This window comes from Chiloscyllium plagiosum, chromosome 4 (assembly GCF_004010195.1).
Source record: "Chiloscyllium plagiosum isolate BGI_BamShark_2017 chromosome 4, ASM401019v2, whole genome shotgun sequence".
Taxonomy (NCBI): domain Eukaryota; kingdom Metazoa; phylum Chordata; class Chondrichthyes; order Orectolobiformes; family Hemiscylliidae; genus Chiloscyllium; species Chiloscyllium plagiosum.
The window spans coordinates 54,386,760-54,414,122 of record NC_057713.1 but is presented as its reverse complement, the minus strand read 5'-3'; the positions used below and the strand labels follow the sequence as shown (position 1 = coordinate 54,414,122).

Sequence of the window (27,363 nt, the reverse complement as noted above, 5' to 3'; positions counted from 1 at the left end):
GAAAGATGTGGATGCTTTGGAGAGGGTTCAGAGGAGGGTTACTAGGATGCTGCCTGGACTAGAGGGCTTATCTAATGAGGAGAGGTTGACTGAGCTCGGACTTTTTTCATTGGAGAAAAGGAGGAGGAGAGGGGACCTAATTGAGGTATACAAGATAATGAGAGGCATAGATAGAGTCGATAGCCAGAGACTATTTCCCAGGGAAGAAATGACTAACATGAGGGGTCATAGTTTTAAGCTGGTTGGAGGAAAGTATAGAGGCGGGTTCTTTACACAGAGAGTTGTGAGAGCATGGAATGCGTTGCCAGCAGCAGTTGTGGAGGCAGGGTGATTGGGGACATTTAAGAGACTCCTGGACATGCATATGGTCACAGAAATTTGAGGGTGCATACATGAGGATCAGTGGTTGGCACAACATCGTGGGCTGAAGGGCCTGTTCTGTGTTGTACTGTTCTATGTTCTAAATTTAAAATGCAAACCTAAGTACAGGTGAGCGATAAACAGCTGTGATCACTCCATTGTAAGTTAACTGCCACTCAAATGATTCCAGTGAGGTTGCTTTCAGTATATTATTTAGATGAAGCAACAAGGTTTTTATCCCTCTGTCTGCAACATTTCCTCATATAATTGTCAAATTTGATAGTTTTGCCATCTGATATCTATGTACTTGCAGCAGGGTTTACCAGATAGATAGTGATCATCAGAAGAAACCCTGGCCAATTTTCATCCTCCCTAAACTAGGATCAATGTAACAATTTTAGTGGTCCTCACTCCTGTTTGGATAAAAACAACTGTGCGTTGAACTAAAAATAGGATATATTGGTTTATGTAGCTTAGGTACTCAGTAGATAGTAGATCAACTTGCTGAGCCAATTTTTATATGGAAGAAATTTCACTTCAATGTGTTTCAGTTGACGCCTTCGTAACTTGTCTATGAATCTGACAGCTCGAGGTTCAAGTCTCACTCTGGGCTTGAGTATAAATTAAAGCTGACACTACAGCAGTGCTATACGAAGTGCTGTCATTTGGAACAGACTTAAACTGAGGGCCAATTTGCCTTCTTAGGTGAAATGTAAAACATTCCATGGTACTACATCAGAAAGTAGGGGGATTACTCCTGGTGTCCCATGCAATATTTATCACTAAATCAACATTACTAAAACAGATTATCTGGTCATTATCACAAAGCTGTTAGTGAGAATTCATTGAGTACAGATCAACTGGCACGTCCCCTACATGAAAACAGTGACTAAACTTCAAAAGTGCATTGGCTGTAAAATGCTTTGAGATGTCTCATGGTCTTAAAAGCAAAAAACAGAATCTTTTTTTTAAAAGTTTCTTGACACAATTTATAAAGTCCTTAAATATACAAACATCCTTTTAATAAAGAATCATTTCTTCTCTGCTCCAGCAGAAATAGTCAGAAGTCACATGACACCAGGTTATAGTCCAACAGTATAATTAATTGAAAATAACAAGCTTTTGGAGCATTTCATCTTCATCAGATGGGAGTTTTCACTTGTTGTCGTGTGACTTCTAACTTTGTCCACCCCATTCCATTACGGCATCTCTACATCATGGCTACCAGTAGAAACAGTAAGTTCATTCTTATAATTACAGTTTCTTATCCCTGGGCATTCCAACTGGGTCTACATGTTCCCGCTGACTTTAAATGGGGCACATTTCTTTTTAAACAGGGTACCCAAGATTGAAAACAAATTCATCATAATACTTTAGTCTTGTATTTCAAGACAAGAATACAACTCTAAATGATTTTTTTTAAAAATGAACTTGCATGCAGACCTGTATGAAACTATCATTTGAACTTAAAGATTTCTTCACAACCTTCAATATATACTGTTTTCTAAAAAAAGTATCACTTCACACCTTCCCCCACTTAATTATGATTTGAAGCGTCGCTCCAAAAGCTAGTGTGCTTCCAATAACCTGGTGTTGTATGATTTTTAACTTTGCCCACTTAATTACATCTTCTAGTGGTCTGGTAACTCCGCTAACCTGTTATGCGCTCCTTAACTCTTTTACTGTTCTGATTGCACTGCAAAACACCTTTCTTTGCATCATTAATATATTTGATACTGTGCTCAAAATCAAACCTCGCACCAACCCCTGGGATACACCATTTATCAGCTTATTCCAATCTCACAATACCATTAATAATAACCCTGAGTTCACTGTAATCAAATAGTTTTTTATACTTTTGTCCTGCAGAGCTAGATCGTCCCTTCCATTCCTAAGCAGTTGCACCTGCACTCATTATTTTATTCTTCCAAAGACACATTTGTTTTTATTTACTTATCAGCCTTTAGAGTCATATCTACAGCACAGAAAAAGGTCCTTCAGCCCATAGAGTCAGCACTGGTCATCCCATTTTTTAGCACTACGCCTTTGGCCATGCATGCCTTGGCATCATAAGTACATACAAAGGAACCTCGATTATCCGGCATTCGATTATCCAGAATTTGATTAACCAAATGAAATACTCCCCACATGTGTCCTTTGGATAATCGTGTTCCTTTGTACATCTTAAATGTTTTGAGGGTTATTGCCTCTACCACATCACAAGTGGACAAACAAGAGACTGGAAGAACACTACAAGCACGGCAGCATCAGGAGGTGGAGATATCCGGTGTTTCGGGTATAATCCTTCTTCAGGAATGGAGGTGGGGGTATAGGGAGTTACAGAAAAGAGCAGGGAGAAGAAGAGTGGTGAGGTAATGATAGGTGAACACGGGTGGTAGGTACGACCTAGTAGGTCAACAGGAGGAGTGGATCCATTTCAATTCCCCTTCCTATTCCCTTTCCGACAGGTCCAGCCTCAGTCTCCTCAATCGCCACAGTGAATCAGACTGCACATTAGAGGAACAACAACTCAATATTGAGTTCTCCAATTTCAAACAGCCTTCCCCCTCTCCCTTTCCAGATCTCCTCCTTCCTTCCACCCCACTGACTGACCCCTCCTTCCAGCTACCAACCAGATTCATTCCACCTATCCACTTACCAGGTTGTACCCACCGCCTATATTCACCTATCACCACTTCAATCCTCTGCCCCCCCCTCCCATCCATAACCCTCCCCCCCTTTCTCTTTATCTGCAAGTCTCTCTATCCCTACTCCCATTCCTGAAGAAGGGTTATACCCGAAACGTCAGACTTTTCCACCTCCTGATGCCACCTGACTTGCTGCATCCTTCTAGCCTCCTATTTATCTACTTTGGATTCTAGCATCTGCAGATGTTTTGCCTGTACCACATCACAGGCAGTGACTTCCTCTGGGTAAAAAGGTTCTTCCTCACATCCTCTCTAAACCTTCTGTCCCTTACATTAAATCTACACCCCCTGGTCATTAATCCCGCCACCAAGGGGAAACGTTTCTTCCTGCCTATTCTAGTGTCTCTTGTAACTATTATAATGTTATAAAAGGGTTTATAACATTGACTTTCATCGTTCTAACCTCCATTTCACATCCTTACCACACATTCTACATTATTCATCACTTCTTTTTTGCACTTTCCCTTTTAAATACCATAAACCTAACTTGCACTCTACTTAAGCTTTGCAGAGTCTGTAAAGCCAACTAAAATAAAACCAGGGATAAATGTTAATGATGGTGCTGTTCAAATTCTGTTCCTTTCACACCACTCCAAAACCACAAATTATTATTTCGTAAAAACTTGCTTGAGACAAGAATTCATGTTTTAACAAATATTTATATTAAAAAAATTAACTTGTTTTCTGGATTGCAGAGTGCAATGTGATTAGGATAGGGAGATGAACAATCATGACTTTTTTATTTTATACAATATTCAAATATCATCACCCGAAAGCAATATAAAATCCTTACTTGACTATTATCTATAGTGGAACTCTCTCTACAGTCACTGGCTGGTCTAGAAGTACCAGACGAGCTCCTATAAAAATAATGGAAATATTGAAGAATTTATGGAAGCATTTCAAGAAAATGGCATATGGAAACAGTGAATACTTAAAGTCAAATTAAACTTATCAATCTTAATACAAAGAAACTATAATTTATACAGTTTTTACAAGGCCTTAAGTATGCATGAAGTTAACTTAGGGCACTTATTTTGGGTTGATTCAGAATGCATGATAAATGCATGATAAAATATAAATAGAATACAAAAGTGCAAGAAAGCATAGGCTATTTAAAGTAGTATGGGAAAACGTACAAGTAGCCACCTAACTCAAGGATGGTAAAAAAAAACTTACATTTGTAAAATCTTAATATTAAAAAAAAATCCCAAGGAGTTGAGCAAAGTAAAAGTATGAGGGGTGGTGACTTAAACTTGTTTTAAGAGATGGGTTTTGATTAAGTTTTTTTAAAAAGTCATAAGCAGAAAGATGCAACAAGCAAAATCTTTTGTTGTATTCATTTAAAGAAATCAATTAGAACATAGAACATTACAGCGCATTACAAGCCCTTTGGCCCTCGATGTTGTGCCACCCTGTGAAACCAATCTGAAGCGCAACTGATGAACTTGTCTCACTGGAGCATTCCACAGCACTTGATGTTGGCGGATATTTTTAAGGCCATGTAGGAAAGCTGAAGTATGAACAGTTCAGTCCAACTTGGAGAGAATCCTGAGATGAGTGTTAGAACCTTCTAACATATCTAAGCAGCCAATGCCTATTTTAGGATGCTTTAAAACTGCCCAGCCTTGCACGATTAACAGAAATGTTAATAATTAACATGGTAACTTATGGTGGGAACACAAGACATAACAAAACTGCTTCTTCTCTGCCTCAAAGTTCTGCCCGAAAAACAGGCACTTTGTTGTCCCAAATTCTATGTTGTAAGAAGAGAGCTGAAACAAGGTTGAACAGTGTAAGAGTAAGTTTCCTGATTTAAAGGAATAAGTGGGGAATGCAGAAAAGACCAGAATCAGAGGTGAAGGGAACAAAGGAGGGCATGAACTCTGGAAAAAGCTTTGGAAGTAGAATGGGGTGATGCTATGAAAGTGTTTGGTTGAGATCGTTAGTTCAATGCATGGGGCTACTGAGTGGTATTAGTGAGGCTGGCATTTTGGGTAAAGGAAACATTTGGAATAACCTAATGGACATCTTAAAACTGTGAGAGAAATAAATTTAACTTCTGAATTGAAGCATGGTTAAGGATGTCAGCAGTCAAATGGTCGAGTAAAGGCAACCACAAAGATGCATAAAATGTTGCTGGAAACTTGTAACGAGGGTTAGAACTCAGATTTGAATGAAACGGAATACTGGTAAAGCTCACTATATGGTCCATGCAAAATTTTTGATTTTGGGAGAAGAGAAAATGTAGAACAAGGAAAACGCAAATGAGTTTTGACCATTACGGCAGAAAAAGAAACTAACGATAGGATTATCTTGGCTGCATTGGTTCAGCTGCAGGTTGAAACATGTAGAACAATTGTTCAGAGTTGGAATCGGAGGTGAATACAAGAAAATCACTGTAATCACCATGTTGTTGAAAAAAATGTGCCATCATGTAACCATCGATAATGTTGTACATGACTTTCTGACCAAGTAGACTTGGTGTTATAAACAAAGCAGAAACCGGATTGTAAAAAAAAATGCAGAATCATACAAATTTTTAAAAAATTATGACACAGTAATTGGTCAATTGGACCATCCTGTCTTTGCCAAACAGTAAAAACATGCCAATCTAATTCTAGCTTCTTGCAGTAGGTCAGAGCCTAGCAGACCATGGCTCTTCAAAAAGTTTAGAATTCAGCTTTTTTTTTAAAAGAAGTGGTCAGAGTTTCTATCTTTACCACCTTTCTAGGAAGTGAGTTCCTCTGAGTTAAAAGCTTTTCCAGATATCCCCTCTAATCTTTGTATCAATCATATTAAATCTATATCCACTATTTTTGACTCCTCGTTGAGGTAAATACCAGTTTCTTTACCTAGTTTCTCATAACCTTTCGCAAAAAATGAAATTAAATGCATAACTTGGAGGACAATGTAGTAGGTAACACTATTAGTGAAAGGACAGAAAACATACTTAAATGGTCAGAAGCCAGATGGGATAACTTCAAAGCTGTGTCACATTAACTGGGCAATATCAAAATGGGCTGGCAACTGAGAGGTTGAAATAGCAGATGTTACAGCTGGGGCGAATTAAGATTGAAGGGTAGTTCGGAACGGGAAGGGACTTGGATTCATCATATACTCCAAGTTAAAGCAATTTACAAGTTTCTTTACTTGGTATTAGAAACAAGAAGGGAATCTGGAGCAACAGGCTTTCAGGGGTAATTTCTTATCAAGATCTGTCAATTGCCTATACTCTAGGATAATCAAAGACCATTGGGAAGATTTGGCCAAGAGGAAGTTGAGAGAATACTTGAAATATTTGACTGAGCTGAGCAGTAAATTAGCACCGGATGCACTCAAGTGGGAAGCCTTTGGGACTTTTGGTCCAAAGTGAAGATTGTATCTCTCAAGAAGTGGGGTTGAATGGTAATATGGCAAGGGCACAATAGTAGGCGAATAAGGGAAAACATTAACAGTAGTAATGTCAGGACAGATGTAAGCAAGAGATATGGCAGAAAATGTTTATCCAGAAATAAAATGGAGCAAATTACGTCAACTCGATGGTTGATATTCCAGAGATGAAAAGATTACAAGGTTGATTATAAAGAATGGCTAGATTGGGTAAGACTTTTCTCAATGGAGGTAGCAGGTTGAGAGGTGACCTGATACGAGTTTATAAAATATTGAGGTGTAGATAGAGTTAATAGTAGTTGTCTCTTCCCTAGAGTGGGGGATTTCAAGACGGGGGAAGCATTTTTAAGCTAACAGGAGAGTCATAGAGACGTATATCTCCAGGACCTGATCAGGTGTACCCTTCGGTCCAACTTGTCCATGCCGACCAGATATCCCAACCCAAATTATTCCCACCTGCCATCACCTGGTCCATATCCATCCAAACCCTTCCTATTCATATACCAATCTAGATGCCTTTTAAATATTGTAATTGTACCAGCCTCCAGCACTTCCTCTGGCAGCTTGTTCCATACACGTACCACCCTCTACATGAAAAAGTTGCCACTTAGGTCCCTTTCAAATCTTTCCCTGCTCACCCTAAATCCAAGCGTTACAGTTCTGGACTCCCCCACCCCAGGGGGAAAAGACATTGCCTATTTATCCTATCCACGCACCTCATGATTTTACAAATGTCTATAAGCTTCCGAAGCTCCAGGGAAAACAGCCCTAGACTATTCAGCCTCACCCTATAGCTCAAATCCTCCAACCCTGGCAACATCCTTGTAAATCATTTCTGAACCCTTTCAAGTTTCACAACATCTTTCTGATAGAAAGGAGACCAGAATTGCACACAATATTCCAAAAGTAGTCTAACCAATGTACTGTACAGCCACAACATGACCTCCCAACTCCTATACTCAATACTCTGACCAATAAAGGAAAACACACCAAACACCATCCTCACTATCCTATCTACCTGCTTTCAAGGAACTATGAACCTGCACTCCAAAGTCCCTTTGTTCAGCAATGTCCGCCCCCGCGCCCCCTCCCCCCAGGGCCTTACCATTACGTGTGTAAGTCCTGCTCTTATCTGCTTTTCCAAAATGCAGCATCTCACATTTATCTAAATTAAACTCCATCTGCCACTCCTCAGCCCATTGGCCCATCAGATCAAGATGCTGCTGTAACCTGAGGTAACCTTCTTCACTGTCCACTACACCTCCAATTTTGGTGTTATCTGCACACTTACTAACTATATCTCCTATGTTCACGTGCAAATCATTTATATAAATGAAGAAAAGCAGTGAACCCAGCACTGATCCTTGTGGCACACCACTAGCCACAGGCCTCCAGTCTGAAAAGTAACCCTCCATCACCACCCTCTGTCTTCTACCTTTAAGCCAGTTCTGTATCCAAATGGTCAGTTCTCCCTGTATTCCGTGAAATCTAACCTTGCTAACCAGTCTCCCATGAGGAACCTTGTCGAACGCCCGCCCTCATCAATCCTCTTTGTTACTTCTTCAAAAGCCTCAATCAAGTTTGTGAGACATGATTTCCCACACACAAAGCCAAGCTGGCTATCCCTAACAGGTCCTTTCCTTTCCAAATACATGTAAATCCTGTCTCTCAGGATACCCTCCAACAACTTGCCCACCACCGAGGTCAGGCTCACTGGTCTATAGTTCCTTGGCTTGTCCTTACCATCTTTCTTAAATAGTGGCAACATGTCAGCCAATCTTCAGTCTTCCGGCACCTCACCTGAGACAATCAATGATACAAATATCTCAGCAAGGGGCCTAGCAATCACTTCTCTAGCTTCCCACAGACTTTTAGGGTACACCTGATCAGGTCCTGGAGATTTATCCACTTTTATGCATTTCAAGACATCCAGTACCACCACCTCTGTAATATAGACATTTTTCAAGATAGCACCATTTATTTCCCCACGTTCTATATCGTCCATGTCCTTCTCCATAGTAAACACTGATGCAAAATACTTGTTTAGTATCTCTGCAACTCCTGTGGCTCCACACAAAGGCCACCATACTGATCTTTGAGGGGCCCTTGCTAGCATCTTTTCCTTAATGTATTTATAAAATCCCTCATGATTCTCCATAACCCCATTTGCCAAAGCTATCTCATGTTCCCTTTGTGCCCTCCTGATTTCCCTCTTAAATATACTCCTCCTGCCTTTATACTCTTCTAGAGATTCACTTGATCTATCCTGTCTATACCTGACATATGCTTCCTTCTTTTTCTTAACCAAAACTTCAATTTCTCTAGTCATCCAGCATTCTCTGCACCTACCAGCCTTTCCTTTCACCCTAACAGGAATATACTGTCTCTGGACTCTCGTTATCTCATTTCTGAAAGTTTCCCATTTTCCAGCCATCCCTTTACCTGCGAACATCTGCCCCCAATCAGCTTTTGAAAGTTCTTGCCTAATACCATCAAAGTTGGCCTTCCTCCAATTTAGGACCTCAATTTTTAGATCCGGTCTATCCTTTTCCATCACTTTTTTTAAAACTAATGGAATTATGGTCGCTGGCCCCAAAGTGCTCCCCCACTGACACCTCAGTCACCTGCCCTCCTTATTTCCCAAGAGTAGGTCAAGTTTTGCACCTTCTCTAATAGGTACATCCACATACTGGATCAGAAAATGTTCTTGTTCACATGTAACAAAATCCTCTTCATCTAAACCCATAACATTATAGCAGTTTTAGTCTATATTTGGAAAGTTAAAATCCCCTACCTTATTAATCTTACAGATAACTGAAATCTCTTTACAAATTTGTTTCTCAATTTCCCACTGACTATTAGGGGGTCTATAACATAATCCCAATAAGTGATCATCCCTTTTGGATTTCTCAGTTCCAAATATCTTCCCTGTCTGTATTCCCAGGAATATCCTCCCTAAGTACAGCAGTAATGCTATCCCTTATCAAAAACACCACTCCCACTCCTCTCTTGTCCCACTTTCTATCGTTCCTGTAGCATTTGTATCCTGGAACATTAAGCTGCCAGTCCTGTCCATCCCTGAGCCACATTTCTGTAATTGCTATGATATCCCAATCCCATGTTCCTAACCATGCCCTGAGTTCATCTGCCTTCCCTGTTAGGCCTCTTGCATTGAAATAAATGCAATTTAATTCATCAGTCCTACCTTATTCTCTGCTTTGTTCCTGCCTGCCCTGACTGTTTGACTCGCTCTCCTTGTCCCAACCATGCCAGTCACAGATCGATCTCTTTCCTCACTATTTCCCTGGGTCTCATGTCCCCACCTTACTAGTTTAAGTCCTCCTGAGCAACTCTAGCAAATCTCCCTGCCAGTATATTAATTCAGGTGCAATCCATCCTTCTTGTAAAGCTCACTTCTATCCCAAAAGAGATTCCAATGATCCAGAAATGTGAACCCTTCTCCCCTGCACAGCTCCTCAGCCATGCATTCATTTCCCCTATCCTCCTGTTCCTACCCTCACTAGCTTGTAGGACCAGGAATAATCCAGGTATTACTACCCTCGAGGACCTCCTTTTTAAAGTCTTGCCTAACTTTCTATATTCTCCCTTCAGAATCTTATCCTTTTCCCTCCCTATGTTGTTAGTTTCAATGTGTACAATGAACTCCTGCTGGTCACCCTTTGAGAACATTCTGCACCCTCTCCAAGATATTCTTGATCCCGGCACCAGGGAGGCAACACACATGCTGATTTTTTTGCTGCTGGCTGCAGAAGCATCTAGACAGTCCCCTACCGCAATAGACCTCTTGGAACCTGATGTACCCCTCCATTACACTTGAGCCAGCCCAGATACCAGAAACTTGGCTGTTCGTGCTACATTCCCCTGAAAAAGCATCACCCCTATATTTTCCAAAACAGCATACTTGCTTGAGATGGGGATAGCCACAGGAGACTCCTGCACTACCTGACTGTATCTGCAGCTTTTCTCTCTTCCTATAACTGCCTTCCATCACACCCCCTAGCTCTTGTAAATTCCTCATTGCCTCTAACTGCTGCTCCAATTGTTCCATACTCTGAAAGGATTCGCAATCAAAGACACTTCCTGCAAACATAATCATTAGTAACATGGAAACTCTCCCTAAGTTCCTACATCCAACAAGAAGAGCATATCACCTTACTAAAGGCCATCTCTGCTCCTTCACAATCTATAGACACAGAAAACAGCACCGTCTTACTGCTCTTAAAATAACACACAGCTCCAGGCTATCTTAGTACTTATGGTTTATATTTTTAAAATTTAATCAAGGAGACAGATCTCAATAAAACATAATCAAGGAAGAACCCACTCTACTCACTACTGTCGACTTACAGCAAGTTTACACATAAAAACTATGCACTTATCTGTTCCTGTGCTGTGAGGTCTCCCACACAGGTTCCTACAAGGTCAGCTGTGAATTTCACTGTTTGTTAATTTTTCCTTGACTCACTCCGATGTCCATGAACTCAAACAGCAAAGGCAGTAACTGTGCAGATTCACTTCTGTGTCAGTTACCAGTATAGGTTTCTTTCTCTCTCTCCCCCTCACTGACCACGTGGTCACTGACATTTGTTTGTTTTCCTCCTTTTAAAAGTGCTGTTGTTTTGATCTTTTTCCCCCAAAGTTCCAAAACAATGCAACAGTAATTGCTGCTCCTGGAATTCGAGGAAATCACCTCCAGCACCTAATATACCTCAAAAAAGGAGTTGCTCTTAAATCCACAACTTTTTCCCATTCTCCATCTTGGATTGCCCAGAGTTGGAAAAAAAAAGACATGAGGGGCAAATAGTTTACACAGAGGGTGATTTGCATGAGGAATAAAGATCCTGAGGAAGTGATGGATGTGGGGACAATTACAACGTATAAAAGACATTCGGATAAGTGCATGAATATGAAAGGTTTGGAGGGATGTGGCCAGGAGCAGGCAGGTGGGACTAATTTAGTTTGGGATTATGTTTGGCATGGATTACTTGGACCGAAGGGTCTGTTTCCGTGCTGTATGACTCTACGGAAAAGTCAAGGTGCAGCTAACTCTGAGAAATTATGTTGTAGGTGAGGTTAACATGAGCCTGTAAGCACACAAAGCAGAGTAGAAGAAATATGGAAACTTTAGGCACCGGTTCATCAGTAAAAATGAGTAGTTGTTCATTTAGGTCTTGTTGCTGATTTTATAAATTTATATCTCTTTATTAATGAGGAACATGTTGCAGTCAGCGAATTTTATATCTTCCTTAAAGCAAGATGTTTGTATTTCAACTTCGCTATACTTACTGATTATCTCTGTAGTATGTGAAGCCTACAAAAGGTAACTGATTGCCAACAAAGGCTTTTGGTATAGGAAATGTTTCTTCCTCGCCCTTATCTTCTTCCAGATCATCAAAATTGCTAGTGTCGATGTCACTACTTAGCTCAGGCACAACTGGTGCAGAACCTATAATGAAATACAGATGTTGACTAATTGCATTAAAAACTGGGACATAAAATCAAAAGAATGATATTCAATTGAGACTGTTCTGCTATTCAACCAGGGCATGATTTATCCTGACCCACATTCAATATTCTTGTCTAACAAACATTTACCAATCTTACGCTTGAATTTTTTTTTTAAAAGACAAATATACAAGGCCTGTGAAGAAGGAGTTTCCAGATTTGTAATATCCGTCCTGTGAAAGGAGAAATGCTGCCTAAGTTTGCTCCTAAATGGCTTAGCTTTAATTTGAAGATTATTTTCTTGGTTCCAGATTTTCCAACTAGTGGAAATAATTTCTCAGCTAATTAATCCATCCAGTAATGTTTATCAGTCTAAATACTTAGATTACCCCTCCAACTTCTAAGTTTAAGGGAATAAAATATAAATTTATGTCACCTATTTTCATAATGTAACATTTTAAACTAGAGTAGAATTCTGATTAATTAACGTTGGACATCTTGCAACCTCCTACATCTATTCTGAGGTTCAGTGCGAAAAACTGATGTTGTCTTTCAGGCAGGCTATTCCAAAATCACTGTGCATGAAAGAATCACTTGCTCACTCTCTTATTACAAACCCCTTGTGATAAATCACAATCTTACATTAGTCTTACAGTACTCTTATATTTAAACACTTATCTTTTACAGATTAATGTACATGGAAATCTAAATTTCCTTTGCTTTATCCAAAGTCTCTCACGAATTTATATTTCTCTAATCCACAGAAGATGACCTAAGAAATCAGTATGATTTCTGTTCATAAATTATTTTTACTGTTATATTGTATAATACGATAGTATATTTAATTTGCAGTAAACTTTGTTTAATCCAGAAATCTACCAACTGAAATTCTCTAGTCACTGGAATTCTTTGAAATTTCTTTTTTAAGGCTGTATTTATTGCCAACACAGTGATCAGTGTGCTCAGAGATAGCTCAAACCTGTAAGGGATGCAGTCCCTCAGCAGTGATGGGGGTAGCAGTGACCAGCAGGATGGCCCAGAAAGGCAAACCAGAAGGCGCTGCTGCACCATCACAACAACGTGTGCAGCCCTGATGTTGGTAGCACATATCCCCCTCTTTTAAAAACCAGTTACTTTCAGTGTTTAAATAATGTATTCTTCAAAAATCTAATCATAAATGTAGATTCACTGGGGTTGTTCTTCGACCTTAAATTTAAACTATTGGCTCAGATTTTATTATGTTCAGATTCGGAGCAAATGCCAGTAAAACTGACCACTCTTTATGTTTAAAGCAAGTTTGTAGGTCATTCTGTCAACTGCGGTGTCAGCCAAGCTTTGAGTTTCTGGAATTGTGCTGTAACACTTCCATGTGCTCTGGTCTTCATTTACCCAGTTATTTCCCCCTTCTCCTTATACACAGAGCAGCATCTTATCTTGTGACCAGAGTAACATGATTTCCTACTAATCAGTATTTCTTTAACTGGCACTATCTATTCCTCGGACATGCAGGATAACAAAAATTTTACTGTTAAAAATAATGAAAAGAGGGGGAAAAAAAACAAACGCAGGAAGTGTGAAATGAAAGCACAAATGTTTAAAATGCGCAAGTTTCTGTAGGTACCTAAATAACCCTGAAAAGACACAATGCTATTCTAGATGCAAACCCATATTCTCACTTTCCTTTCTAATGATAGTTTTAACAAAATAATCCAGTCCCCACACTGTGATGTAAATACACCCATCAAACATTTCAGTTTCTGTGAAAAGAGGAGGAATGTTTTCTATCAGAAGTGAGCATTCATGATCATTGACTTGGTCTACTGTTTTCTTATTCCACTTTGGTCAGTCCTATTAACTGGCTTATTGGTCTTCTAATTTCCAGTTTCAACAGTTCTTCAACTGAAATACTAACACATTTCCTCTTTGCAGATGCTGATTTTCCAATCAACTATCGCTTGAGTGTTCACTAATGTATCTTGTCTTCAAAGTTGTGATCTTTGAAACTGTTAACCTTGCTTTCATACTCATCTCATCACCAGGCTCCTTGAATTCTGGTTTCCTTTGCGTCTCCAACTTTAACTGAACCACCATGGGCAGTTGCACCTTTAGTTGCCCAAGTGCTCAGCTCTACAATTTTCTGCCTGAATACCTCTCTCTCTTTCCTCTCCATTCTCCTTTAAGGAATTCTTTGCCCAAACTTTAGCTCACATACTAATATCTCATCCTGTGTCTCAGTTACAAATATGATCCTGCAAAACACCCTAAAATATTTAAGGTGGTGTATAAATAGAGGTTGTGGTTGTGTTTCAAATATATTTTTGCTTCAGATTTCTGGTATATGGAATATTTTCTCCTTTTGTAAAATATCTATGGTCTTTATTTCAGACTAAGAGAAAGTGAGGAGTAAAGGGCTTATGCCCGAAACATCGATTCTCCTGCTCCTCGGATGCTGCCTCATTTGCTCTGCTTTTCCAGCATCACACTCTCGACCCTTTATTTCAGATAGTTGGCTTTAATAGAATGCATTTTGTGGCACAAAAGCACAAGGCACTAGAATCAGTTAATGGGTCAGACAGCATTTGTGGTGACAAGTGTACTCTTTGCGCAGACTTCAAACACAAGAAGCACAAGATTTCTGCATAATTGGATGCTATGAGAACATGTCCTTTCTGTGCTGTCAGCCCCAGCAGTTAGTTGCAATCGGCAAAGTGACTGAAAATAGTTTCTTTGAATTACTGAGCCTTGTGTTTAGTACATGCAGAACAATAATTTGGAGTTTATGCTATCTAATATAACTGGTCATTCCTTGTCTATTAAAATAAACTATGCTAAAGACAAGAATAAGAAATATTCTACAAGTGAGAAATGTGAACCAATCACTGAGAAATAAATCCATTTTTCTATTCAGTTTACCTGAATAAATTATGGGTCAAAATTCTTGGATGTTACTGGAACTGTATTCATCAAGGCATGTAGAGAATATTTCATCACACTTCTGACTTGTGCTTATAAATGGTGGACATGTTTTGGGGAGTTACCTGCTGCTCGTGGTGAGATTTGAACCAGGTCTCCTAATATTATCCAAGGCCCTGGGTTACTAGTCGAGTAATAATACCACTGTACCATTTCCTTCCTTCAGCCAGCATTAGTTCTTAAATATTTTACTACTGTTTTCTATCTGAGAATTCCATTAGCTTTTTAAAAAATGTTGTGTCATTACAAAAAGGTAACAGAACATAAAGCCAAGAGGTTATGATGAGATTTTTAAAAATGTATTCACAAGGTCTGGACTTGCGGGAAATTCCACATTCCACAATTTACTCCACATTCCCATGCAATTTGGAAGCTTTCTAGGTTATTGGATAAGCAGTTCAGAGTAGCAGTTTCAGAGAGTCAGAATTTCCTCTCCGCAGAACACTAGTTTGTGGAGGCAGGGCAGGGCATGACTTATGGTTTCACGGCCATCATTGCTCAAACACCCTTTTTATGTTAGATTTATTTAGCTAAGTTCCATGGAGAGATGGAGCTCATGGCTCTAGATGATTACATCAGACATGTGTAATAACCATGAACAATATGTATGTTAACATAACATAGCCATGTTAACATAACTTTTATTTTACCGAAACCATCTTTAAACCTTACTACATCTAATGTCTGTGCTGCACTGGGTTCCATGCAATGAGGATATTAAAGTTTTTAAAAGACTAAAACACTAATTCTAAATGATATTGCTCAATAAAAGTGCTTATGAAGTGATTAAAAATTATGGGACAGGTCAGAAAGATATTTACAGTTTCCAGTAGTCAAGAGGTTTAAATGAATGGTTGGAGATAGTGAGAACTGTAGATGCTGGAGAGTCAAAGTGGATAAAGAGTGGAGCTGGAAAAAAGCACAACAGGTCAAGCAGCACCAGAGAAGGAGGAGAGTTGACATTTAAGGTCGGAATCTTGAAAGGTTCCAACCTGAAATGTTGACTCCCCTTCTCTGGTGCTGGCTGATCTGCTGCGCTTTTCCAGCTCCACTCTTACCCACTCTAAATGAATAGTTCTCAACCAGGGTTCTGCAGCATCCAAGAGTCTTTGGGAAAGCTTATCAAATCAGTATCTTTCAAAAATAAAATTAGATTAGTGCAGCAAAAGGTCAGTGATGAATAATGTTCACATTACAAAGTAATGGGCAGAAATATAGGTTAAAAAGTGCAAAAGAATATGTGGCTAATATGTGCTTGAGAACAATGTGGCAGCTGATCAAACAACCTGCTGCTACCAGGAGCTCATGTCCTATATCTAGGTTGCAGGCATCATTCACATGAGATGGATTTTTCGCAAGTTGAACTTTCTTACATCAAGAAGTGAAACATTGTGATCCTTATGATATTACGTGTAGGATCTTGCATGCATTTGCTGCTTATTTTCACCTTGTGACAGAAGCTACACATAATAGTTGCAGGGAATTTACACAATTTTTATAAGGCAGAGCCATACAAACAAGAAGATCAAGAATCCTTTGCCTTTAATAAAGGGCCAAGAAAATAGATACAGATTTTCTGCAATAACAGAAACCAAGAATTTTTAAAAGAATTGCTAAATGCAAATCTAGGAAAATAGTTCAGACAGAAATGTTGTTGCTATTCTTTAGCCCTGTATGCATTTTAAAAAGTTGTATTTTAAGATACCAAGGCAATACAATTTTCAATATGGCAGTTGAGAAGAACACTGGGGGTTTTTTAAACATATGAAACACAAATGCTGTCGAGTCTTCTATTTTCAATAATTCAACAGTTTGCGATATGAAGCTATAGCTGAAGTGGTGTAACAGAAATAACTGATGAACAAATGCTAATTGCTTTGATATCACTCTAAAATTAAAATACACATTGCACTGTACAAGAAACATTTATGGAAACTTACTCTCTCTGATATTTTCCCATGTCCATTGATCATTTCGGAAGAAATGATGCCGTTTGATCTCTGCCACGCCATTTCGACCTAGTCTTATTTCCCTAATGAGAAGAAGATATTAAAAATCTATTACCAAGGCAATGCTACAGTTCATTTCCAGGAAAATGTACAGCATATATAAGCACTACAGTCATAGAGTGATAGAGATGTACAGCATGGAAACAGACCCTTCGGTCCAACCCGTCCATGCCAACCAGATACCCCAACCCAATCTAGTCCAACTTACCAGCACCCGGCCCATATCCCTCCAAAACTTTCCTATTCATGTACCCATCCTAATGCCTCTTAAATGTTGCAATTGTACCAGTCTCCACCACTTTCTCTGGCAGCTCATTCCATACACGTACCACCCTCTGCGTGAAAAAGTTGCCCCGTAGGTCTCTTTTATATCTTTCCCCTCTCACCCTAAACCTATGCCCTCTAGTTCTGACTCCCCGACACCAGGGAAAAGACATTGCCTTTTTACCCTATCCATGTCCCTCATAATTTTGTAAACCTCTATAAGGTCACCCCTCAGCCTCCAACATTCCAGGGAAAACAGCCCCAGCCTGTCCAGCCTCTCCGTATAGCTCAAATCCTCAAACCCTGGCAACATCCTTGTAAATCTTTTCTGAACCCTTTCAAGTTTCACAACATCTTTCTAACAGGAAGGAGACCTGAATTGCAATATTCCAACAGTGGCCTAACCAACGTCCTGTACAGCCGCAACATGACCTCCCAACTCCTGTATTCAATACTCTGACCAATAAAGGAAAGCATACCAAACGCCTTTTTCACTATCCTATCTACCTGCGACTCTACTTTCAAGGAGCTATGAACCTGCACTCGAAGGTCTCTTTGTTCAGCAAAACTCCCTAGGACCTTACTATTAAGTGTATAAGTCCTGCTAAGATGTGCTTTCCCAAAATGCAGCACCTCGCATTTATCTGAATTAAACTCCATCTGTCACTTCTCTGCCCATTGGCCCATCTGGTCCAGATCCTGTTATAATCTGAGGTAACCCTCTTCGCTGTCCACTACACCTCCAATTTTGGTGTCATCTGCAAATTTACGAACTGTACCTCTTATGCTCGCATCCAAATCTCAAAAGCAACCCTCCACCACCACCCTCTGTCTTCTACCTTTGAGTCAGTTCTGTATTTAAATGGCTAGTTCTCCCTGTATTCCGTGAGATCTAAACTTGCTAATCAGTCTCCCCTTGTCGAACGCTTTACTAAAGTCCATATAGATCACATCTACTGCTCTGCCCTCATCAAGAGTCTTTGTTACTTCTTCAAAAAACTCAATCGTTTGTCAGACATGATTTCCCACTCACAAAGCCATGTTGACTCTCCCTAATCAGTCCTTGCCTTTCCAAATACATGTACATCCTGTCCCTCAGGATTACCTCCAACAACTTGCCCATCACCAACGTCAGGCTCACTGGTCTATAAGTTCCTTGGCTTGTCCTTACCACCCTTCTTAAACAGTGGCACCATGTTAGCCAACCTCCAGTCTTCTGGTACCTCACCTGTGACTATCGATGACACAAATGTCTCAGCAAGAGGCCCAGCAATCACTTCTCTAGCTTCCCACAGAGTTCTGGGGTACACCTAATCGGGTCCTGGAGATTTATCCACCTTTACCCGTTTCAAGACATCCAGTACTTCCTCCTCTGTAATATGGAACCATTTTGCAAGATGCAACCATCTATTTCCCTACAGTCTATATCTTCCATATCCCTTTCCACAGTAAATACTGATGCAAAATACTCATTTAGTATCTCCCCCATTTTCTGCGGCTCCACACAAAGGCCGCCTTGCTGATCTTTGAGGGGCCCTATTCTCTCCCAAAAACAATTTATACATTCATCGCGAATCAATTCGGTTTAAAGCCATGAGCAATCCTTTATTTGTATTCTTCTGTAAGCCATAATTGACAGTTAATTGCGCTTTTCTTTTAAACTAAATCCCTACTAAGAACAACATTTTTGAAGAGTTCTGTTTTTGTGTTCAAAACATTTATTGGTAAATGCTTGAATTAGAACCCAGGTATTCACATGATTTCAATATGGGAGTCTGCATGTTTTGAAAAAAAAATCATATGCTGCAGAACAATTGTACAACCTTTGCATATTTTTCTTCATTAGTTGCAGAGCTTTTTAGGAAACCTGGAAAGAGGATGTTAAAGAATATTTGCTCCAGTCATGATAGAACCCAAATAAGTTAACTATATTGCCATTATTTCACAATCGTGGGTAAAAATCCTAGAATTTTCTTTCCAAACAGCTCTGTGGATGTTTCTATAAAAGGTGGACTATAGTGGTTCAAGAAGTTGGCTCACCATCACCAGTTCAAGAGCAATTAGCAATGGGCAACTATTGCTGGCCTTGCAAGCAATACTTAGATCCAATTAAATAATTTAAATATGTAATATCATAGAATTAAATGGAAACAAAGAACTGTGGATGCTAGAAATCTGTAACAAATCAAAACTCAACAGGTCTGGCAGTATCCATGGAGAGAATACAGAGTTAACATTTCAAGTCCAGTGACCCTTCAGAACTATTGCCAGATCGGCTCAGTTTCATCAGCAATTTGATTTTGTTCATTTCATGTTTCATAGAATTAATTGGCCTCATTGCACTGCAATCTTTTGGAATGTAAATACAGACTTTTAATTAGTTTCTTCTTGTTATGACAACCCAGGAATAAAAGGTGAACTCATTTGTTTAGTATCTCTATTGGATCAATTTGATCAATCATTTTGTATTTCAAGATAATATACTGAGGAGAACGGTGGCACAGTGGTTAGCACTGCTGCCTCACAGCGTCAGAGACCCGGGTTCAATTCCCGCCTCAGGCGACTCTCTGTGTGGAGTTTGCACATTCTCCGTGTGTCTGCGTGGGACTCCTCTGGGTGCTCCAGTTTTCTCCCACAGTCCAAAAATGTGCAGGTTAGGTGAATTGACCATGCTAAATTGCCCGTAGTGTTAGGGGCAGGAGTAAATGTAGGGGAAAGGGTCTGGGTGGGTTGCACTTCAGCAGGTCGGTGTGGACTTGTTGGGCCAAAGGGCCTGTTTCCACACTGTAAGTAATCTAATCTAATCTAATCTAAATGTCCTCTCAGTTTACTGTCTTTTTATACCTGTCAGTAAGGAATGCACAAATAAGGCTTTTTGCATCCTTGGATATTTCACTGTCTTCAGGAAATGTCAATGAGTTTTTGTGATTCATGATTTTGCTGTAAGTTCCAACTAGTGAGTCTGCATAAAAGGGTGTGTCACCTACAAAGAAAAAAAAATCATTATTATGGATCAGTTCAATTATAAGCTTCATCAACATTAACCACAGATTAGAAACAAAAACAGCAGATTATAAACAATTTATATTTTTTCACTGGTGTACTGTCATCTCAATGACTAATTCCAATACTCTTCAACACAATCCCACTGAATGGCACAAGCTGTTGGAATAAATATTAGTATAAAGTGTGATACCAATAGCTTAACTGCACCAAAATCATATAAATTGATCACGGTACTCTACGGATTATATTTGTTGATAACCTAATGAGAATTAAATCTAATTTTAATACAGATTTAATATTAAAGCATTCAATTGAAAGAAAACTCCTAAATGTTCAAAACATGCATTTATTGTTATAGGGTTAGCCAATACCCTCAAGTTTCCTTTTGAAAACTATTTTAGCTGATGGAGTTATGAGAATTGTGGTGCACTTTGAGCTTTGAGAATCAGTGTGTACAAGGACAATTTATAGGACAACAAAAGCTACACCAGAGCATGCCAAGTTGAGTGGAACTCTTGTCCAGTCAAGTCATTTTAAAATGAGCATGATTTCCCAGACAGCTTTGATTTGCCCCAGGACTAACCCAAAAGTATTACTGGTTGTGCTAATATCGCTTAAGTTTACTATTTACATTCACAAGGCACTTATTAACTCTGCTCCTTAATCTGAATCTTACTGAAGAAAGTTGGCATTTTCCTACAAAACGTAATACACAAAATAATATGCAGTTATGGATGCTGATTTTTAGTTTCAAACTCAGAATTGTAAAACATAATTAACAATCAAACATATTTGCATTTAATATAACATTTTATTACTCACCAACAAGCATTTCATACAGGAATACTCCAACTGACCACCAATCACACTCTCTCCCATAATAACCATCTCCTCCTTGAGACTTCAGCACCTCGGGGGAAATATAATCCGGAGTCCCTACTGCAGTGTCACATCGTACCATCCCTTCCTGCAATAACAAAGAAAATAGTTAGCTAGCACAACTTGCACCTATAAAGCTTAATAAACTATCTTAAAACTTCATTAAGAATTATGAAACAAAATTTGACACTAAAGGAACATAACAGATATTAGGCCGGTGCTGAAATAGCCAGAGCTTATGGCTTAAGCAGCTGAAAGCATGACAATTAATGGTAGTGCAATTAATAACTGAGTGTGCTCAGAAAGACAATTAATAGTGTGAGCACACACAAGAGCTAGGAAGGAAAGGTGAGTGGTTAGCAGTTTTCTTTTCAAAATCCAATTTTGTGATCGGTCATTGGCTGGCCCAACCCTAGTTGCCCTTTGAGAAGGGGATAATGAGCTGCCTTCTTGAGCCACTAGAGACCACCTGTTGTGGGGTGACACACAATGCCATTAGGAGAGGAATTAGTTGGATCGGGTCTGAATAACATCAGTTTGGTCCAATCAAAAAAGTCAGCTCAGAGAAAACATAAGTATAGAAAAGATGGTGCAAAATTGGGAGGAATTTTGGGCAAAATGATTTGACAGTCCAGGCTCAGGGAAGGAAACAACTGAGGCAGCTTAATGATGGGGTCAATCTTTGTAACAAAAGGGATCCTTGAGTTAACTGATTTTCCCATTAAGTAAAAACGTTTGATTTCATATGATAGAGTACAGAATGCAATCTTAAATAATGAAAGATTTAGATGAAAAAGCTGTGATAACTCATGTTCTGCAATAGCACTCTTGCCTAAGTACAAATATCTTGGATTCAAACCTAATTGTAAGATTGAGTATTTAATCTAATCTAACACTCCAGGCCAAAGATAAAGAAATACTGGTTTGTCCAATGTACAATTTTTAGAATGAAGTCTGCTCAGATGGATGAAAAAGGTAAACTTAATCAATTAGCCAAACAACCACAAAAAAAATTTCTGGTCACTTACATGCAAACTGGTGGTTTGCTTACATAACCAAGGTGACCACGCTTCAAAAGTAATCATTTGTTTTGAAGGGGTTAAATTAATAAAGGTTAAAGATTGAGCCATATTGTTATTAATACATAAGCTTGTAAAGTACATAAGGACTAACAAAGAAAGAATGTCAAGATTAACAAGGCCTTGGGTAGAAACAAACAGTGCCTACAAAGTATGTGGGAAACAGATAATATGAGACATATAGAAAGTGAAGTGTGGGGATTATAATTGTAATTGTGATGTGCAGGCAGTAATCTGTATAAAGCTTGAAGGAATTTTGTAAATTTTCACAGTGAGTTTTTATCAGCATTTAAGCTCCTCTTCAAGCAAGCTGGAAATAAACGACTTATTTATTCTAAGACAACTTACTATTTAAATGGAGAGAAAATTCAAAATGCTTCAGTACTGAGTTTCCTTGCGCACTAATTGCAGAAAGGTCATATGCAGGAATAAGCAGAGTAAATGGAATTTTGACATTTATTGTTAAAGGAACAGAGCATAGAAGTAGGGAAGTTTTGCTGCAACTTTACAAGGCATTGGTGAGACAGCACCTGGAGCGCTGCATACAAGTTTTGCTGAGAAAGCAGGCCAACATTTCGTGTATGGACAGCTCTTCATCACAGAGCTATCACGAAGTGTGGAGGGGGCAGCATTTATGCAATAGTAGGGAGAGGCTGAAGAGTTCAGATTAAGTGATGAGAGGTCATTAAAATCACTGGATTTGAATTATCAACATCCTTTCTCCCCCAGTACTCCACACCTACACCTCCCCCCATCCCTCACCTCATCAACTCTTGCATAAATGCTACCCCTTCCACACTTCACATCAGCTCTGATGAAGAGTCAACTAGACTCGAAATGTCATCTTGCTTTCTCTCCACGGATGCTGTGCCTGACCTGCTGTGAACTCCAGCATTTTTTGTTTTCAGTGCAGATTCCAGAATCTCCGAGTAAGTTGCTCCGATACAGTTTGGTCTCTTACTTGATGAATGATGTAATTGCATTGGAAGCATTTCAGAGAAGGTTCAGTAGATTAATTCCAGAGATGAGGAGTTTTTCTTATGAGCAGAAATTAATAAGCTTAGGCCAATATTCTTTAAAGTTTAGGAGAATGAGAGGGGATTTAATTCAGGTACACAAGATGCTAAAGGCGATTTACAAGTATATGTTACTCTTTATGGGACAATCTCGGATGAGAGGTCATAACTTAAGGCAGATATAGTACAAAGATGAGGACAAATTACTTCTCTCAAAAGCTTGTGAATCTGTGGCATTCACTGCCCCAGAGTGAAGTGAACACTGGGACACTGAATAAATTTCAGCAGATAGACAGATTTTAAATTACCAACAAAAAAAATCATTAATATACACCACTTTAAAATGCAAATGCCTGAACTTCATTTTCAGTGTATCTAGGGAGAGAAGAACAACTGCAACAGAAGTACCATCATGTGGAATTCTAAGGTCACTACTGACTAGAAATTTAACTGGAGCAAACACATAAATACAGTCGCTGCATAAAATAGTGTGGAATGCAAGTGCTGCAGAATTATGCAGTCCACTCGAGTGGCAGTCCGTTCAACTGGCATTCCACCCACCATGTTAAATATTCACTTGCTCTATCACCAGCACCCAATATCAGCTGTCTGTATCATCTAACATGCACCACAGAAATTTGTCAAGCTTTGCTCCAAACACCCTTCAAACCTACAAACACGTCCACATTCAACGAAATGGGCAGCAGATACATGGGAAAATGACCAATTGCAAGCTCCTTTCCAAGTCACAAACAACTTGGCACCGTATTGTCATTCCTTCAGTCACTGGGCGAAGAACCCGGAACTCCTTCGTTATCAGCACAATAGGTCTACCTGCACCCAATGGATTGCTGCTGTTTAAAGAAGAGGCTGATATCTTCTCAAAGGCAATAAAGGATGGGTAATAATTGCCACCCCATGAATGAATAAACTATAAGCACCAGCAATAAATATAGGTAACAGGAGTAGGAGAAAAGCTTCTAACCAACACATGCATAACAAGAAGATCTACATTCCTTCCTTCTGCAGTATCAGAGGAATTTAGATTTGAATACACATGAACAAATAAGAGAAGTACACGCATGACAGAAAGACAATGAAAATGCAGATCTTCGTAAGCCAGAAAGAATTATTACTAACATTCATAGGAGTCAGTGAAGACTGTGACAAATTACAGGGAGACATTACTTAACTTGCAGCTCCGGCAAATAATTAACAAATCACAGATAAATGTGTGATAAAACTGATTGGTAAAACAAGGAGGTCACTTATGACTTGCAAGATGAAAGTCTAGATGGGGTAGAAGCACTAAAGAACCTCGGAATACAAATACATCAATCACTAAACGTTGTGCCACAGCTTAGTAAGGCTATTACTGAAAAAAAGCAAAGCAAGATTTGGGTTTTTTGCCTAGAGAGAGAGATTTAAAAATGGGCAAGTTATATTAAACCTGTAAAGCATCTTGCTCAGAAACATTACAGTATGGCAAGACTGGTCACCATGTTACTAAGAAGACACAGAGATACTGAAAAGAGTGGAGGAAAGATTTGCAAGGGCGAAATCAGAGTTGCATGGTGTTGTGGAGGTAAGGTTGCTCTCATCCCGATTTTCAAAATACCCTCATTTTCTATACCTTTGATGTCCAATTAATTTCTTTACAACCGAGGTAGCCAAAACCATCAGATTAAAATTCAATTGTGTTTGGCCCTGGTTTAAATTAATTGGCTAATATTCAAGCTGGTTGCCTTAACATCAAAACTAGCCTAGGTTGCCAGCCGCAGAGCCAATTGATACATATGTTTCAATATCAGAACTGACTGTGCATCTACAGCTACTTAGACTTTTTTTTAAATCTCCAAGCTTTGAAAAGCACATCACTTCTTAAAGGGACCACACACTCTTCTCTCCTCCCCACCCCCTTCCAACCCAATCATTTTTAAAAACAAATTCTAACCTCTTGCCTTCCAACTACAAGTACTCTACACAACTTCGCAACAATGGATATGCACATTACTGACAGGCTGGATCTTCTCTCGAGAAAAGGCACTGGGTAACCTCAAAAATATTTCAAATGATCAAATGTTTTGCATATGGACAGAATGTTCCCTATTATAATAAAAAGCACAAGAGGCTGTCATAATAACATGTAAGCATAATATAATAGCATTTTACAACAGGGAATTCAAACGAAAATTTATCATTTAAAGGCTGGTGAGAATAGCGTGCATCTGCATACACAGTATATACAAAACAAATATCACAAATTTATTAGAATTCTCCGTGGATGTCACAAGTATGATGGATAAAGCAGGCTCAATAAATTTAGCGCATTTGGATTTCCTGTCATAGAAATAGTTACTGCAAAATATAAAAGCTTATATTGGGAGGCAATATATGAGCAATTCAGTTTGAGGGTGAGAAACTGGGGTCCCACACTAATGTTCTGGAGTTTAACAAAGGTTATTACATAGGCATGAGGACAGATTTGATCCGAGTAGTCTGGCATAAAAAATAAAAGGTAGAATAGTTGATGAGCAGTAGAAGATATTTCAAGAGATATTCAATTCCTCCCAACTAAACCATTTGTCAAAGAAATATTCTAAGAGAGAGAAAAAAAAACATAACCAAGCAAGGAAGTTGAAGATAACATTAGGACAAAAAATAAAGCATTCCATATTACAAAGACAAGTGGCAGGCTGGAAGATTGGTATACTTTTAAAGATCAACAACTGGTTACTGAAATAGTCATAAAAGGAGTAAAGGTAATTTATTAAAGAAAATAGCAGAAGATTAAAAAATGGATAGCAAAAGTATGCAAAAAGGATAAGAGTAGCTAAACTAAAAGTTGATCCCTTGCAGAATGAGACTGGGGAGTTAATAATAGGGAACAGAGAAATGGTGGAGACACTTAACCAAAGTTTTGCCTCAGTTTTCACAGTGGAGAACTCTAATATTATCCCAATAGTAACAGGTAATGCACGCATTGTAGAAAGGGAGAAACTTAAAACAATTATGGTCACTAGGAATAAATTACCAAGCAAAATATTGGGATTAGAGGCAGTCAGGTCCCCAGGAACTGATGGCCTACATCCTATGATCTTAAAAGAAGTGATGGCAGAGGTCGAGGAGTTACAGAGTCATACAGCATGGAAACAGATCCTTCAATTCAACCAGTCCATTCCAACCATAATCCCAAACTAAACTAGTCCCACCTGCTTGTACTTGACCCATATCCCTCAAAATATTTCTTATTTTCATTATTCATGGACTTATCCAAACATCTTTTAAAAATTCTCACTTTACCCGCATCCACTACTACTCCTGGAAATTCACTCCATACATGAACCACTCTGAGTAAAAATGTTGCTCCTCTCACCTTAACAATATGGTCCCGAGTCTTGAATCCCCCACCCTAGAGAAATGATACCTGTTATTCACCTAATCTGTACCCTCATTATTTTACAAACTTCCAGAAGGTCACCTCTCAACATCCTAGCCTAGCCAATCTCTGCTTATAACTCAATCCCTCTACTCCTGGCAACATCCTGGCAAATCTTTTCTGAACCCTCTCCAGCTTAATAATATTCTTATAATATTAGTTTAATTAATAATAATTTATTATTATTATATTCCAAAGTTTCTAGGATACAGGAAAGATTCCAGCAGATTTGAAAAATGCTATTATAACACTTCCTTATAAGATCGCACACAGGCATAAAATAGTAAACTACAGACCAGTTAGTTTAACGTGTTGTTGAATTTATTACAGTCCATTATTAAGGAAGTAATAACAGGACATTTGGAAACTCAAAATGCAATCCATCAGTCAGCATAGTTTTATGAAGGGTAAATCGGGTTTAATTAATTTTCTAGAGTTCGTCAAAGATGTAACATGCAAAGTGGATAATAGCTAGATGTAATATAGCTAGACTTTGAGAAAGCATTTGATAAGGTCCCACTTAAGACTAATTCACAAGGTAAGATCACATGGAGCTAGGGGTAATTTATAAGCTTGGATAGAGAGTTGGCCAATGAACAGAAAGCAGAGTTGGAATAAATGGATATTTTTCTGATAGGAAATGGGGTGCCACAGGATTTGGTCCTGGGTCCTAACTATGTACAATCTTTGTAAATGACATGGATGTAGGAATATGACCAAATTTGCATATGACACTAAAATGGATGGGAAAGTAAGTTGCAATAAATGAAT

The 27,363-nt window shown here is 38.9% G+C and overlaps 1 protein-coding gene across 1 annotated transcript in view; it reads right to left on the bottom strand.

Annotated features, from left to right (window-relative positions):
- The window catches only part of rock1 (Rho-associated, coiled-coil containing protein kinase 1), a 205,992-nt gene that overhangs the window by 102,577 nt on the left and 76,052 nt on the right, over positions 1-27,363 (bottom strand). The window contains exons 7-11 of the mRNA XM_043688241.1: positions 21,002-21,146; positions 20,018-20,156; positions 16,841-16,932; positions 11,769-11,928; positions 3,862-3,928 (exon numbers count right to left, since the gene is read on the bottom strand). Coding sequence (XP_043544176.1) covers positions 3,862-3,928; positions 11,769-11,928; positions 16,841-16,932; positions 20,018-20,156; positions 21,002-21,146 — 603 coding nt within the window. The remainder of the gene's footprint in view (positions 1-3,861; positions 3,929-11,768; positions 11,929-16,840; positions 16,933-20,017; positions 20,157-21,001; positions 21,147-27,363) is intronic.